Raw genomic sequence first — 16,343 nt, forward strand, 5'->3', positions numbered from 1 at the left:
GCCGTGGCTTGATCGGAAACAGAAACAGAACCTTGGATATAATGGACGCAAGCAACGGAAAACCCATCACGGTCGAAGAGATCAGGGCCTTGGCTCAAAAGCGCTTGCCAGCAAATGTCTGGCGCTATTACGTTGATGGTGCTGATGATCAATTGACGACTTTGAGGAACGAAGAAGTATACAAGAGGTGAGTTTATTCCCAGCCCTCTACATGATGGGCAACAGTCATCAGCATCGGTGCATCTACCCCGAGGTATATTAATATGTCTGACTCAACAGTCTTGTCATTCGGCCACGCATTCTTCGGAATGTATCTACTGTTGATACCTCGACCAAGATATTCGGAAAACACTACGACATACCCATAACCATCGCACCGAGCGCATATCAACGACTAGCTGGATACAATGGCGAAATAGACGTCGCCCGAGCAGCTTTTGCCCGCGGCACCAATATCTGTCTTTCTTCCAACGCCACTACATCCCTCGAAGACGTCACCCAAGCCCTGCCCTCACGCGACCCAAAGTATCCTAAACCATGGTTCCAACTATACTTTGTTCGTTCTCGGGCCATAACGAAGGAGCTTATCACTAGAGCAGAACAGGCTGGCTATGAAGCCCTCGTTCTGACGGTGGATACAACAACCATGGGAAATCGCTTGCATGAGCGCAAGAATCCGTTGAAGTTGCCTGCTAACTTGAGCATGGCCAACATGACTACCATCAAAGGTGGTGGCGCGTCGAAGGGTAGATTGATTCTGAACGCGGAGACAGCAGAGGAGGCTGCAAAGATTGAGAGGGAGCATTCAGATCTTCTTGTCGACTCGGCCTTAACTTGGACCGAGACAATCCCCTGGCTCCGATCTCAAACATCCATGAAGATTATTCTCAAAGGAGTCCTCACAGCTGAAGATGCCCTCCTGGCAGTGGCAGCAGGTGTCGACGCGATCATCGTGTCAAACCACGGAGGTCGTCAACTCGACAGTGTTCCCGCAACACTAGAGGCTTTACCCGAAGTTTCCGATGCTGTAAAGGGCCGTATCCCAGTTTTGTTTGATGGCGGAATCAGTCACGGCACAGATGTCTTTAAAGCTTTAGCTCTAGGGGCAGACATTTGTCTTTTGGGAAGGTCAGCTTTATGGGGCTTAGCTGTGAATGGACAACAGGGCGTAGAGACGGTGTTGAACATCCTGGAGAGAGAACTGTGGCGTACAATGGCGCTGAGTGGCGCTGCGTCAATTAAAGCTATTTCAAGCTCAATGCTGGGGGTGAGGAAAGTTGGTCCAGGCTTCGGTATCGCAAAGCTATAAAGATAGCGTCAAGACTTTGTGCAGCGCTTCATTTGTCGATTCCTTCATCGTATTTGAAATCGCGTGATTAATATTCAATAGGCGCAAACCGGATTTTGTATTACCGATTCCATTTGAAGATACTGCAAAAAGGCGTCAAAGTTAACAGTAATGATGCGGCTGAGAGACGGATCCAGGCACTACTTCCAATAGTTTATGGCTCTTGTCATATGTTATGTTATGTTATGTATATTTTTCGTCCGGGGGGCCGTAGGCCCCGAAAGTCCCCTACTGGGGCACAGGACGTGCTGAGCTAGAGAAATTGGGACCTATCTACACACTAATTACAGAATACTATGACTTCCTCTCGAATTCCAATTCTGCAGACGCGTCGATAGACCTCACACTATCCAGCATATCAACGGCACAAATGGCGCATCTTATCTAGCCTGTTACCCGGTGGCTCTTGTCATTTCATTGGACCGTGAAGCTGTAGGGTAAAGGGGAAGCTCAAGCCTCAACGGTCTTGGAGCTAACGATCTAGAAATTGAAATTACTGTCTGTGCTGAAGTGGATTAAAGCAGTCAAGTTGTAAAGAGTTGATTGGTCCACCGATAACTCAATTGGTGGCCCGGTTTCAGCTTTGTTATCCGCACATTTCTCTAAATGAAGCCCAAGCCACAGCCCGCGCTGCTCGTCCATCCCGTTATCAATTGGATGAACCGCAATTAGCTTCTGGCCTTGCTAACCAGATTAAACATCCTAAACCTTGCAGGGAAACAAAACATGATCCGGTGCCAAGAGGAGTACGGGGTAATCGGAACACGACGAACAATAAGCGGGCTTTAGTTCCAACCAGTACACAATGGCAATTAAACCACAGCTGAACGTGGCGCAACTTGTTTGTATTACCCTCGTAAAGGCGACTCAGGACCGAAGCTGTGCGAAGAAGTTGCCATTCTTAGCAAGCCTTATCTCTGACATGGCACCAGAGCGTTGTATATAACAGCTGGTGATCCCAATTCTGCTAGCAGATCACACGCTCATTCTTTCATTCTTTTTGCCCAGTCATTCTTTTACTATCTATCACATTCTTTTTACGAAAATGCAGTCGTTCATTACCCTTGCGGGCCTGGCCTTTGCCAGCTTCGCAGCCGCTAGCCCTTGTAAGCCGCGGCAAACAACAACTGTCTCGTCTATCGAGATTTCATCTTCTACTGAGATCCCATCCTCCACAGCGTCTGTGACTGCCGCTTCTACCAGCACAGACTATTCCGTCCCTGTTGTCTCTGAGAGCTCCACTCTCTCTACAGTAATCGTCCAGGAGACTAGCACCACCGAGACTAGCATTGCTGAGACAAGCACTGCCGAGACTACCACTGCCAAGACTACCACTGCTGAAACCAGTGCTGCCGAGACCACCACAGCTGCTGGCACTACCACTGCTGCTGAGACCACCACTGCTGCCGAGACCACCACAGCTGCTGGCACCACCACTGCTGACACCACCACTGCTGCTGACACCACCACTGCTGCCGAGACTACTACAGCTGCCGATACTACTACAGCTGAGACCACCACAGCTGCTGACACCACTACTGCCGAGACTACTACAGCTGCTGAGACCACCACTGCTGCCGAGACCACCACAGCTGCTGGCACCACCACTGCTGACACCACCACTGCTGCTGACACCACCACTGCTGCCGAGACTACTACAGCTGCCGATACTACTACAGCTGAGACCACCACAGCTGCTGACACCACTACTGCCGAGACTACTACAGCTGCTGAGACCACCACTGCTGCCGAGACCACCACTGCTGCCGAGACCACCACTGCTGCTGAGACCACCACAGCTGCTGGCACTACTACTGCTGACACCACTACTGCTGCCGAGACTACTACAGCTGCTGAGACTACTACGGCCGATACTACCACTGCTGAGACTACTACAGCTGAGACCACCAGTGCTGAGACCACCACTACTGCCGATACTACCACTGCTGAAACATACTCTGGTACCGCAACACTCACCACCGAGACTGCTGAACCTACTGCGGACCAATCGTGCGATAACGGAGGCCTGGAGTATGCCATCTACCAGCACCAATTCTACAACTCGGATCCCCCCCATTTCTCTTCCTTCAACGCTGATTACTTCCACACTGCCGTCCCTACCTTTACAGGCACCACCTCGCGCATCGGTATCCAGCCTGGCACAGACTACACCCAACCCTTCACTATCTACGAGGGTAGCCCCAGCCAGATGTATCAGTACAAGGCCGTCAACCACCGTGCATTCCTCTACGCCCCCGAGACTGGTACTTACAAGGTCACCATCCCCAACTCTGATGAGATCACACTCATTTGGTTCGGCGACAAGGCCTTGTCAACGTGGACTCGCGACAACGCCGATCTTGAGCAGGACTACCCAGGTGGCACTTCCAAGTCTTTCACCATTGACCTCGTGGCTGGCACTTATACCCCATTCCGACTCCTTTGGGCTAATGCTCAGGGAGAGCTCAACTTCATTGCTGAGGTCAAGGCTCCTGGTGGAAACGTCATTGTCAATGGTGATGGTAGCGATAACAAGTACTTTGTTCGATTTGCTTGTGATGAAAGCACACCGTCATTCCCTGCTTTTAGCGAGGGTGGTTAAGCTGCTACTCGGTTCTAGCGACACACATAGCAAAGTATATAGCACTTGTTGCATGAAGCCCAGAATACCTTTAGGATTACAGCTATTTTAATACATAATATTCAACAACATTACCATTCTTAACTATAAAGTTATTTATCTAGTCCTTATGTGATCTCTTCGCTGGCTGTTAATGAGAGTCAGTGAGTGGGGGCTGCATTGTAGGTAGTGCCTAATCGATAGCCCAGATGAAGAACTCTGTAATGGCTGTCTACGTCTGTATCCTTTGAGGCTCTGGGTGAATGACGTATTGAGAAATATGCTTGTTGGTTTGTGGAAGGCAAAAGTCCTCCCTCAAAGGGAATATGATGCTGGTATTAATCCTTCTTTTATTACTTCCAGGCATCGACGATGACCAGTGATGATCAATAGAGGGAACTCGGCTTCCGAGCCTTGAGACATGAATGAGCCCAGATATATAAATCAGAATCAGTTGTCGTTTATTGAATCGAGATAGACCAAAGTGCTTCATTGAGCGTGTCGTACACGTATCGATGTTTCTTACATTCCTTCAAAGCATCGACGATGATCGCTACCATGTTCACAAGAGGCAACTCGTTTACTGACGCCTTCATGAGAAGATAGATTGTAGATTCTTACAATATAAGAAATAAAATCCTTTTCTTCTTGCAGCTTATGACGATGAAGTTGATCCTTCTCGTCTCACTTATAACAGAATGCAATCGTCAGAAGCACGCTCGGTGTAAGCAACTCGGCAACTAAAGGCTTGAAATTCGGGTAGCTATATCCAGACTATCAATCCTAGAATCCATAATAATAACGGAGAGACGCGGTGTAATTGTGATACCAATCCTTCTCGTATCACAAAAATGATGATTGGCAGGCTGAGGCTTACACATACATGAAATCCTCATGCTCAGCTGCAGCTGACTTCGGAGCGTAAGCACCAGTGATCGGCAGTTTGATCCTCCGCAACAAATTATGTAGTGCCGGGAAGGCTAGTGCGGCTCATAGATGGATCTACCGCGACTATGACAATTATATCTACTAACTGTCAGTCTGCCTGCGCCGCCAGGCAGACTAAGCTGCTACTGTTTCAGCAATACAGAATGATAAGACTGTATCTCTGTAGTCAAGAGAAAGGCCACTATCACGCCTCTTACATTGAAGAATTTTTTTTTACAATTATAAGTTTCAGGGAAGGCCGTGGTATGTCTGGACAAGGAGCTGCGAGATGACTGCTGGGTACCTACATACGTTTAACGTCGAATCTCTCTTCATTTGAGTGGAGTGGATTTTCCCAGTGGATAGGAAGTAAATCTATGCAGATCTGTAATTTTGTCTCACCATCCTTTCAAGGTGAATACATAATGCTGGGTAACTATGATTGGCTTACCACTGCGCCCCGATATTGTGCTCTGAGGTGTAACTTACACAAACCGCAGTAGGAACACCTATCATCTCGTGACTGTTGAACTGACGTATGTCATGGATGAGGTATGTAGGACCTGGACATGTTCAATAAGAAAGTTGTCGCAAAGAAGTATACAAAGCCCCAAAGATTCCTCTGATCGGATTCCAAACCATCAACTTCACTGCACTCTCATCTCCATGACAAACCACTACTTCAAAAAGACTTTACTTTATACTCCACATCTTTGAATCACCAAAATACATTCCCTCATCGTCCTAGTCGCAGCTTTCGCTGCCCTGGCTACCGCCCATCCCGCACAGTCCAAGCCTGAAGGTCTTCATCTCCGCGCCATCCTCGGACCAGCAACCTGTCCCAGTGGTGATAAATTCGCCCTCAAAGAAGAAGACGCTGTTTCGGGAGCGGAAACCTTCAGAGCTTGGGTCGATGCAGGCGCTGACGGAATGGTCGATCTTTCTGGTAACTTCAAGGGCCAAATCTCGGTATGAACCTTCCCTTGTCTCTCCCAACTCGATTTACAAGGTGGACACCTAATCTGAGGGAACATCAAACTTACGGCGAGGTTACTTTCTTTGCCTGCGATTACAAGAGTGGAGCAGCTGGAAGCTTCATCAACGGTAACTTGGTCCAGGCGGTGCTTGGCAAGGGTGAGTATATCGATACCCAGTGCGGCAACGCCAGAGGTGGCTATGAGCGGAGTAACGATCTCACTATTGGTCGCACTTTTGTAAGTTACACTATCTTTTATACGATTCGGATGTATGTGAGCCTGGGGTCCCTAACATCTTGGAAATTTAGGCCGGTGACCACTATTGTTAAGTCTACGCAGACCCTACACATGGCCCTCATATTGGATCATTGAAAGCCTACTTGGTGTGCATATGGAGATATCACAAGGATATAGAAGTGGATAAGTAACTTCGAGATTGATATAAATGGCTTAATGGGTAACAAAACACCTGTCTTTCCCTAGATTTACAGTTATCTGTCTTTATCGCTCTCAATGACACTGTCATTACCGATATCTCGGCCCGTTTCTATGAGGCTCACTCTGGAACTGTGCCTTGGGTGACATTTCACAATTATTATGCTTCCGTATGTAACAGAGCCTGAAGTCTTGAAACGCGTGATATCGGTGTTTAGACGCGCATATCGGAGGTCTTTAAAACACATACTTAAACTCCAAGCTCTGATCTCCTTCCTTCCCGTTACTGTCCTTACCCTCTGCAATTAACTTCTCCTTCTGTCGCATGCGGTACTTTAGAAGTGCATATATAAGCCCGACGCAGGCAAGCGCGAGGACCTCTCCCCCGAGAGAAATCGCATTTCCCATGACGTAGCGGGGAGCATCTTTGATAGGATAGATCTGCGATGCAGCCATTCCAGATGCGTTTGCAAGTGAGATGAGCATAGAAATTGCTACGGAGCGCTTGTAGTCCGGCTGCATGTTGTTGGATACCCATCTACACATCGTTAGTTGATAGTCTACCATGTGGTTTGGGTCTTGACATACGTTACCAAAACAGTGTTGAAGGAGTAGACGCCACCGCCGACGAGGAACATGGCAAAGAATCCCGCAGCCTTGTGCCCCGTACCAACGACGATGGAGTATCCGACGATGACTAGTAGCGGAGAATGGATGAGGCAGATAGCTCGGCGGTTCAATCGATCGGAGACATAAGTGGTGGCAGCAGTGAAGATTGATGCCAGAACGTAGACCGGGATACTGAGATAATTGGCTTGAAGGGAAGTGTAGCTGTATCACTTATTAGCGGAGCTTTGCATGGAAAGCTCGTAAGCACTTACTCTAGGCCCTTGAGAAGAGTGGGGAGGAATGTGCCAAAGCCAAACAGTGCAATGGAAGCGCAGAATAGTGAGACGGAAGCAAGCCAGACGAGTGGATCAGTGAGGGCCATCACAACCTGCTTCCATGAGAAGCCTTCGGTTTCCTTGAAAGGATGGTTACGCTCCTTGATAAGAATCATGGTTGACTTCTCTTCTTCAGAGAGGAACCAAGCTGTTTGCGGAGAAGTCGGGAGACTGAGCCAGCATACGGCTCCGATGACGAGTGAGATAGCACCTTCAATGATGAACAGCCATCGCCAAGCTGACAAACCATGTCGCGCACCCATTGACTGGATTCCATAAGCAATAAGACCACCGAGGGCTCCAGAGAGTGCAATGGAGACATAAAGAACCGCAACACGTTTTCCTTGTGAAGCAGGTGGATAGATCTGGGAGACGACGAATGTCAGAGAGGGGAAGAGACCAGCCTCAAAGAAACCGAGGAGAACTCGACAGGCGACGACTTGGCCGTAGCTGTTGACAAAGCCAGTTCCTAAAGTGATGATACTCCAGCTGATTATGGCAATAGCGAGGACACGACCAGGTCCGAATTTCTTGACGGCGAGAACCCATGGTGTTTCGAAGACGACGTATGAGATGTAGAAATACATAGATACGTCGTTGAATTGGGTTCCATGCATGCCTGTGTCTTCTTCGAAGCCAAATACACGAGCGTTTCCTTCAAATGTCATGATTAGTATTCTGTCCTGTCCTGGCTTCCAAGGTTTGGAGGTATTTACCGATATTTGTTCGATCGAGGTATGCAAATAGAACAAGAAGTGCCATCTGCGGCATGACAAACTTGTCGAATTTTGACAATACCTTTTTCTCGACTTCAGTGATGTCGTTCATCTCGCCAGAGTTCTGATCGATCTCTTGGTCGAGTGGCATCTTGAGATCTGACTTCTTTTCGGAAGCTTCCATTGTCGCCTATGTTGAAACGCTGAGTCTAGTATAATTGATTGACAAGACGTTGCAGAAATATGAGGTTTAAATTGTGGATTACAGGTTCAGACCTACTCTTTTAAGGTCTCTGGAGCAAGCATGCATATCCGAGTTATCACCAGGTGATCGGCTACACGAGTTAAGCGATGCTCACTTATCCACCCCCGCATTTGATAGTCTGATAGTTAAGTTGTAATAACCGTCGGCGGAGACGGTTTGCTCCACAAGTGGAGATGATTCCATGGTAAATCTTTCCCTTTTCATAATTATACATGATAGAGATGAGATAAGAGCGATAGGAGATGATAAGAACTCACTGAAGTCTTTTCGCGCCGGACGTTTAACGCTGCAGCGTTGAGATATAGAGCATAATGCTCGACATGATTCGGCAAAGTCTACGTGTAGATGAATCAATCAGAAGACGTTATTAAGCTTGATAATAAAGTTCTTCTGCCATTACCACCTTTAGAAAGTCAATTGAAACTAAAGTTACTGGCTGTTACCCCGCGTTTTAGACATCCTTGCAGCCATGCAAAAGGTTTATGTCATAGTTCTTCGGCAAGATTGAAGTCACTTCCGAGCTCCAATAAGCTTCCCAACGGAGAATAGTCTCCGCCGACGGCCGACGGCCGACAAGGACCCCACTTTTGCAACTCGGCCGTTATCCTCAACCATGAGAGCGAATTATGACCGTCGGGGTCGATAAAGGATAACAGCTGAGGGGGTCATATACATAACTAGACAATACTTGGACTTATCAGGGAGCCCTTATCGGAGGATTGACATTGACAACAGTAGAGATCTCTTGAGATACGGACATTCGCGATCTTGCTTAAAAGCACCAACTTAAGCACCAAACGACCAGCAAACCAGCAGCGCATCATCATGGGCTCTCTTAGTTTACCACCATTCAAGATTAGCGAGGTCGATCTCGCCAAATCACTCCATGAGAGCTGCCAATTCGGCGCTGCGCATCGCTATGGAAAGTGAGTCTCCCTCACAAATCAACCTTCTTTGCAAAAACTAAAGTGGTTACCCTAGGGCTCCAACAGAAACCGGCATGGCTCGTCTAAGCCTCGACGACTCCGATAAGCAAGTACGAGATTGGTTCATTACCTATGCCAAATCGCTGGGATTGAAGACTTCAATTGATCAAATGGGAAATTTGTTTGCGATTCGATCGGGCAAGAACAATGATTTACCTCCTGTCATGATGGGCTCGCATTTGGATACGCAACCAACCGGCGGACGATATGACGGTATCCTTGGTGTTATCTCGGGTCTCGAGGTTCTGCGAACGTTGAATGATCATGGCTATGAGACCGCAGGACCAATTGGAGTGGTGAACTGGACCAAGTAAGTACCCCGCGACAAGTATGCGTTCCGAGGAACTGGCTGACCATTTTCAGTGAGGAGGGCGCCCGCTTCCCCAAGATGGCAGTCTCGTCAGGCGTATGGGCTGATGTCATCCCCCTCGAAACTGCATGGGATTTGAGGGAGGTCTTGGCTGCTAACCCCAAGTCGATGAAGGAGGAGCTCGACAGGATAGGCTACTGCGGCGAACAGCCCGCCTCGTATCGATCAAATCCTTTCGCCGCGCATTTCGAGCTTCATATTGAACAGGGTCCGATTCTGGAGGACGAGGGTCTTAAAATTGGCATTGTCCACGGTAAGATACATCCCTTCACCGGAGATTGTACGGTGACTGACAGCGGAGGACAATAGGCGTCCAAGCGTTCAAATGGTTCAACATCACCGTCAAGGGTCGAGACAGCCACGCAGGAACAACACCGTTATACGCTCGCAAAGACCCCGTCCTGTGCGCCAGCAAAATGCTCGTGGCCGCCAACGTAGTTGCTAAGAGATTTGACGGTCTCGCAACAACCGGCATCTTTACTACCGACCCCGGAACCGTCAACACAATGGCCCACACCGTCAAATTCACTCTCGATCTCCGACACGTCAAGGATGAAGTCCTCGCAGAGATGGTAAAGGAGTGCGAGACCGAGTTTCAGCGAATCTCTCGAGATGATAGCGAAAAGGGATGTGAAGTCGATTGGGAGCTTCTTGTAGACAGTCCAGCGGTCAAGTTCAATCAAGAGTGTATTTCGGTCGTGGAGCAGAGTGCTGCGGATGTTTGTTCGACGTTACCGCAGAATGCGGAGGGTAAGCTTTGGAGACCCATGATCAGTGGAGCGGGGCATGATAGCTGCTACACGAACCGGGTTTGTCCTACGAGTATGATCTTTACACCGACGAGATCGGGAATTAGCCATAACCCTACAGAGTATTGCTCACCTGAAGATTGGTAAGTCTTTCCCGTACCTGGAAGGGTTGGAGATGCTAACATGATGTAGTGCACTGGGTGCGAGTGTTCTTCTTGGAGCGGTTCTGCGATATGACAAGCTGCGTGGAAACAGGAGCAAGTGATTGAGATAGTTTGTATTATTAGTTGAACATGTGATATATAGGGAATGGAAAAACCTTGTTTGACTGCACTCAAGAACAAGCCATGATAACAATTCTGAGACGGTAATGAGAGTGAGACGTGATGATTTTTTTCCGAAATAGAATAAATCTGGAGAATGGTTAGAATTTATAATCGCGGGCTGAAAGCATAATGAATATCGACTAAAAATATGACTCTCACTGATGCCATGATTGGCTCCATGATAAGGTTGTTGAATATCAACAAGACAGATCAAAGCAGCCCCTCAGTAAGAAAACTTTGTTGCTATATGAACCTATAGAATGAAATACAATTATTATATCTCTACACTGCATTCGCTTATTATCTAAATTCATATTTCATGGCGTACAAATGCGACCATTTATATTCCATGACAGACATGATGTTCGCCGAGACCAACTGCCGGCATTGTAATCACGTGTCCCGGATATCGGCGCAAACTCGGACCCCGCTAATTCAGTACGACGCTCCCTCAATCGAATACCGTGAGCTTGTCCTTATCAGCATCTCCCTCACAATGAATCATGACGAGCACTTACAACCGCACCGTCAAGTTGCGGGTATAAGACGCTATCGATCCAAGTCGCAAAGACCATGCGATTTGTGTCGCGCTCGAAAGGTGCTATGCAACATCCCTGATCCGACGCGTCCATGCCAGCTTTGTGATCGCACCGGACGCGATTGTACGTTTGTTGGCAATCCGAATAAGAAGCCGAGGGATAGTCGGACAAGGCGGACCGACTCCGATGGTGGGGGGACTCCGATTGTTGTACCGCAGCCGGAACAGCCGCTCACGCAGGATGTTGGTGTGTATGAGACGCTGCGCATGCCAGATGGTGAGAAGAGACCCGATCTCAAAGGTCTGGACTGACAGAAAATAGAGGTCCAATCATCCGTAATTGAGCCAGGGCTAGATCTGACCCCGCTAGATGGCACAGTATCCCAGTCCATCTTCTCACCGGGCGGCGGAATCAACTGGGACCTATCATTCGATCAGCATGGAATAGATGGCGGCGACCAGCCGTTTGACTTCTTCGCCAACGGTGAACTTCCTAATCTAGAGCCCCTCGATGATCCAACGCCCTCAGACGATTACGGAGACATTGCCATCGCCACCCCTGGCAGAACAACGGAACTTCCCGCCAGCCCAAAAGCCCTTTTCGAGCGTCTTTCATTCGACCAACGGCCAGACCACTCAACATCACTAATTGGGTTCTCTAACGAGTCAGATCCGTTTTCCCTCCACCATTTTCCGTATTCGAGTAGTGACGAAGTCGACTTTTATCGCGTTGCATATCGAAGGCAACAGCACCCCCAAGATCATGCGTTCCCGGCGAATCCTCCCATTCATTTTTTGCAGAGTCAAACGGGGACTGCTATCGAAAGCCAAAAGATTGTCGACAAGTGTATGTCCTCCCTAGGTGATCGAGTACATCTCGACAAATTGGTCGACCGAGAAACGGGCATGGCTCTAGTAAAACTGTACGCCTCTACCCCCCCTCCCTTTGTCCATCAACGATGTACTTACTCGCCTCTTCAGCTACTTCAGATTTGTCTTCGAATCCCTACCCATCTTGTCTCGCTCTCTCGTCTTTGAAGACTTGAACAAGTTTGTCGCAGAAGCATCAACCGGCGTACTAGCAGGTATCTACGCCCTCGCATTGCCCTTCACCCCCTGGGACGAAAAGCTCTGTCTCGACAGCGCATATTTCAAGCCCAACGTCAATGATCTTTGGCAAGTCTCCTACACCTGCCTGCAAAAGGAGCTTCACTTTCCCCGTCTCTCCACAATCCAGATATTCCTTCTCCTTCTCAATCACACTCCCTTTGACGTAGTCGTCGTCGAGAACCCCTTTGTATGGTCATTGGCAGCTTCGATGCTGGCCATGGCACAGTCACTTGGCTTGAATGTCAACTCAACTGGATGGAGGTTGCCAGCGTGGGAGATTCGCCTTCGAAGGAGATTATGGTGGAGTGTTTTCGTCGAGTATACTTGGCGAGCAGTGACCCACGGTCGATCTTCCATGATATCTGACGACGACTGGGATGTCTCGCCACTTACATCTGCCGACTTTACTATTGATCCTACAGCCAATCTGCCAGAGAGCATTCGAGACCAGTCTCTAGACTATTTCATCCATCTGTGCTCACTGACCGAGATCACAAGTGGTGTTTGTCGACAATTCTTGTACGATATCTCTATCATCTCCTTTTTCGACTTTGCATTGCTTCTTTGCGACTGACAACCCATAGCTCCCTTCGTGCCGTGTCCCGGCCTCAAGTTCTTGAGTCCCTCCTAGAACAGGCACGCGGTCCCCGCCAGCAGCTACTCAAATGGCTGGAGGACCTCCCAGAATCTCTAGCCCTCAGACCAGAGCCGAGTGATAGTGATGCAGATGACTCAGTCAAGAGTCACAGATCCCTCTACGTTGCGTATTACACCACGCATATTCTCGTTCTACGAGCATTACTACGTCCAATCATTGACAGCAACACTCAGCTCAATCATGTACAATCTTCCGTGGAAACAGTCCTACAGGCATGTCGTGGCCTCATCCAAACAGTCATCAAGTTCATACGTGGCTTGGATGCAAGGCACCAATCGGCATTCTGGCCCGCATATACACGGAACTGTCTAGCATATCCCGGACTATTCTGTTACATGCTCTGCCTACAGAAGAGGCAGCCTGAAATGACGTCGTACGACCAGAACCTTCTCGCAACATGGAGAAAAACTCTGCGTACTCGGATGCAGTCCTGGCCGTTCCTACGATTCGCTATCGTCAAGGTTGACGCTATTTATTGGAAGAAGCTGTACCAAGACAAAAACTGAGGATTTGATTGGAACACGTGTAGCATTGATATTGTAAATGGAATGCTATTCACTGTAATGAATAACTGCTAAATTTATAACTAGAAAGATTTTATATCTAGTGGTCATGGATTGAAAGCCAAACCGCTATCAAATTATAAAATCTCGACATTCTCCGCATTCGGCGTGAGTCTGATGGCCGGGACAAATGATATACAGCATTGCGCATTTCGTCGGCCATTAACTTAAAAGCTCCGATATAAGGAATAAAAAAAAGAAACTAATTAAAATTAAAACCAGGAGTATACTCACAAAACTGATGGCTGCTATATCAGAGACTTCAGCCACGATAGTACGACGATATGGATTGGCTGGAAGCATGGATCCTCCTCTCAAGGTTGCATTCTGACTCAGACACAGAAGAATGAGATGTCTCTCGTCACAGTGATTCGATGTTCATTGGAAGCATTGCATGCCACAATGCGTAATTGAGGCGCCAAAACACATGGGGTGAAACGACATATTGAAAGCCTATGTAAGGTTGATTGAACTTTATGTGAACTTTTGGATAGGATGTCGTCTTCTGCAGCCAAGATCATGTGATTTATGTCTCATTAGAGCTTCATGATACACTTTGAGGCTTGTTCTTAATTAATCTGGACCATTGACAAGACAGCGTTGGGAAGTATGTCTTGTAATATCCCTGATGCGTTACACGATACAAACCCTTCACCGAGATTATAATATGCCACCGAACAATCAGAACCCTTGTAGAATAAAAATGTGGTTCATCAACGTATCATGACACTGTCATCATGTATCAAAAAGGCTTTATCGATAGCTCACACCATTTTAGACAACCTTGTGACATTCCTCCTAAAAGGTATTACAGACAAATAAGACGAGCAGATGGTACTGCCCCGCTGCCTAACATCCACTCCCAACATTACAAGTCGGGGGTGTGATGTCTTGACCTTGCAACACAGTTTATTGAAGTCAGCCCAGCAGAGATTTACCTCGAAGTGTAGTGGGAGCGATAAGACGTTCTCCACACCCTGATAATGCCTATATATAGACCCTTTATATAACTTTTCTTCTGCTAAAATCATCCAACAAAGATCACCATGGCAACAATCAGTAAGTCCACCCTGTCCTCCAAGTAAGACCCCGAGGCTAACCCTCCACTACCAGGCAAAGTTGAACATCATACTGTCCAGGTCGAGAAGAAGATAAAGGATCTCTGCCTCCTGGAGGTTATGGTCGATATGTTCTACCGTGTGTCTCGTCTCGAAGTCGTGAGCCACCGCAGCAGCTATCCCGACCTCCTTGTCGCTGCCTTCTACGGATGGGTCGATATCATTGACAAAATGCTCAGCTTGGGCAGCAACCCTGATATCCAAGACTCAAAGGGGGTAACGGCACTACATGTTGCCTGCACGTCTCTGGAGGAAGCCTCGACGGAAATAGTTACAGTTCTGATGAATGATGGTGCTGATCCGGACCTACAACTCAAAGATACCGGCTTTACTCCTATGCATCAGGCCATCTGGGCATGTCGGGGGGAAGCTGACCCCTGGGACTCTAGTGGAAAGGTTGAGGCACTCCTAGATGGAGGAGCAGATATCAACATGCAGGACAGTCAAGGCCGTGCCCCTGTCCATATCGCGTCTTCTATCCCCTGGGATAACAGCCTCTTTAAGCTTCTTTACCAAAATGGTGCAAGGCTTGACCTTGTCGACGACAAGGACAGATCTATCTTGCATTACGCAGCGGCATATGGAGACCTAGAACATATTGAATACCTGCGCTATCTTCGGCTAACAGAACCGGATCCAGAAGGCAAAGACATCAACAGTTACACTCCAATGAATATGATGGTATGGAGGGAAAAAACTGAAAAAGAAAAACTTTGGCAAAACATGAAACGACCAACTGCGGAAGAACTTGCATCTTTCTATTCTTTGATCGAAGAGATAAAGCATCACAGGCTTGAGCGCGCGTATACCAGAACAAATAGGAAACTTAGCGGTGGCTGTTTCCAAAGTAACCGCCCAGGAAAACGTCTCAACGCTAAAGAACGGTCAAAGAAAGGGAAACGTCTCACCCATCGCGACAGCAGGCCGAAGAAGGCCAAGCTCCTCCTGCCGTTGTCTATTGAAGAGGAAGGGACAGTTAGTGGTGTGCAATTTAAGTTTGATACCAGGGAAGGTTAGAGGGCTACTATAGGCAATCAGCATCATTACTTCAGAAAATACTACTCAACCAAAACCACTAAACTCTCAAAGTGAAGAAGAACCAAAAACTAAATATGCAATGTGATTTACTTGTCAATCGTTGAATACAGACTCAAAATACTAAACACATATAGGTCAATTAAGATCGTAGCTTATGATTGGGCTATCTTTAAAGAGGTCCTTGAAGAAGCATATTCGTGTCCAGAGAGGAAGCTGGCCTCTCGAAGGTCACCTAATGGAGAAATAAGAGACTAACTACTTCTTGCCATCCCATTGGCCTGCATAAAAAGCTAAAGGATTGTAATGAACTGTAACTTTGACCAATTTATTTGCTGACGATGCTCTTGTTAGATTGCAGGAAGCCTATTTCCCAATCGAGCAACATCCAACTCAGTGGTCTCGACACGAAAGAATGACTAGTGTGAATCTGAGGTATCCATTGGACTACGTGTGAATCCAGAGGGAGCTATTGGACTGTGTGTGCGACTAGATCGATGGATCTAGTATACCAGAGCTGATAGTTTGATAACCATCGTACATGAGGGGGCTTTATAGTTCAATAGATAATCGATAATCAATCAGTTTCCGCCATTTAGTACACGTTTCCTCTCAGCTGAAACTTGGAGGCTGAGATCACGGCTTGGCTTACAACTTG

The 16,343-nt window shown here is 47.7% G+C and overlaps 6 protein-coding genes across 6 annotated transcripts; 5 read left to right on the plus strand and 1 right to left on the minus strand.

The window, feature by feature from the left end:
* Window positions 1-41: 41 nt before the first annotated feature.
* Window positions 42-1,309, plus strand: BKA55DRAFT_500773 (FMN-dependent dehydrogenase; the record flags this gene model as incomplete). Its single annotated transcript, XM_046186770.1, has 2 exons — window positions 42-187; window positions 280-1,309. 2 exons carry the CDS (start codon window positions 42-44, stop codon window positions 1,307-1,309), a joined length of 1,176 nt encoding a protein of 391 aa, XP_046055616.1.
* A 1,765-nt stretch (window positions 1,310-3,074) lies between these two features.
* On the plus strand, window positions 3,075-4,073 carry BKA55DRAFT_556590 (GLEYA domain-containing protein). Its single transcript, XM_046191715.1, has one exon. It carries the CDS (start codon window positions 3,558-3,560, stop codon window positions 3,948-3,950), a length of 393 nt encoding a protein of 130 aa, XP_046055617.1. The 5' UTR covers window positions 3,075-3,557; the 3' UTR covers window positions 3,951-4,073.
* A 2,471-nt stretch (window positions 4,074-6,544) lies between these two features.
* On the minus strand, window positions 6,545-8,151 carry BKA55DRAFT_500949 (major facilitator superfamily domain-containing protein; the record flags this gene model as incomplete). The annotated part of the gene is made up of 4 exons (XM_046186784.1): window positions 6,545-6,845; window positions 6,896-7,138; window positions 7,189-7,906; window positions 7,968-8,151. The coding sequence occupies 4 exons, from the start codon at window positions 8,149-8,151 to the stop codon at window positions 6,545-6,547; spliced, it is 1,446 nt and encodes a 481-aa protein (XP_046055618.1).
* A 686-nt stretch (window positions 8,152-8,837) lies between these two features.
* BKA55DRAFT_635040 (uncharacterized protein) lies at window positions 8,838-10,734 on the plus strand. The gene is made up of 5 exons (XM_046196992.1): window positions 8,838-9,158; window positions 9,214-9,528; window positions 9,582-9,841; window positions 9,898-10,480; window positions 10,530-10,734. Exons 1-5 carry the CDS (start codon window positions 9,058-9,060, stop codon window positions 10,600-10,602), a joined length of 1,332 nt encoding a protein of 443 aa, XP_046055619.1. The 5' UTR covers window positions 8,838-9,057; the 3' UTR covers window positions 10,603-10,734.
* Window positions 10,735-11,159: 425 nt separating this feature from the next.
* On the plus strand, window positions 11,160-13,475 carry BKA55DRAFT_501283 (fungal-specific transcription factor domain-containing protein; the record flags this gene model as incomplete). The annotated part of the gene is made up of 4 exons (XM_046186818.1): window positions 11,160-11,502; window positions 11,524-12,124; window positions 12,183-12,830; window positions 12,896-13,475. 4 exons carry the CDS (start codon window positions 11,160-11,162, stop codon window positions 13,473-13,475), a joined length of 2,172 nt encoding a protein of 723 aa, XP_046055620.1.
* Window positions 13,476-14,578: 1,103 nt separating this feature from the next.
* Window positions 14,579-15,667, plus strand: BKA55DRAFT_534569 (ankyrin repeat-containing domain protein; the record flags this gene model as incomplete). Its single annotated transcript, XM_046189609.1, has 2 exons — window positions 14,579-14,591; window positions 14,646-15,667. 2 exons carry the CDS (start codon window positions 14,579-14,581, stop codon window positions 15,665-15,667), a joined length of 1,035 nt encoding a protein of 344 aa, XP_046055621.1.
* Between the last annotated feature and the right edge of the window lie 676 nt (window positions 15,668-16,343).

This window comes from Fusarium redolens, assembly GCF_020744475.1.
Source record: "Fusarium redolens strain MPI-CAGE-AT-0023 chromosome Unknown BKA55scaffold_2, whole genome shotgun sequence".
NCBI classification, from domain to species: domain Eukaryota; kingdom Fungi; phylum Ascomycota; class Sordariomycetes; order Hypocreales; family Nectriaceae; genus Fusarium; species Fusarium redolens.

Excerpts from the sequence above, each read along its gene's own strand:
- BKA55DRAFT_556590 (XM_046191715.1), top strand. The coding sequence starts at position 3,558 with ATGTATCAGTACAAGGCCGTCAACCACCGTGCATTCCTCTACGCCCCC.
- BKA55DRAFT_635040 (XM_046196992.1), top strand. The coding sequence starts at position 9,058 with ATGGGCTCTCTTAGTTTACCACCATTCAAGATTAGCGAGGTCGATCTC. Across the intron at positions 9,159-9,213 it reads GCTGCGCATCGCTATGGAAA|GGCTCCAACAGAAACCGGCA; the intron begins GTGAGTCTCCCT and ends TGGTTACCCTAG. Across the intron at positions 9,842-9,897 it reads TAAAATTGGCATTGTCCACG|GCGTCCAAGCGTTCAAATGG; the intron begins GTAAGATACATC and ends GGAGGACAATAG.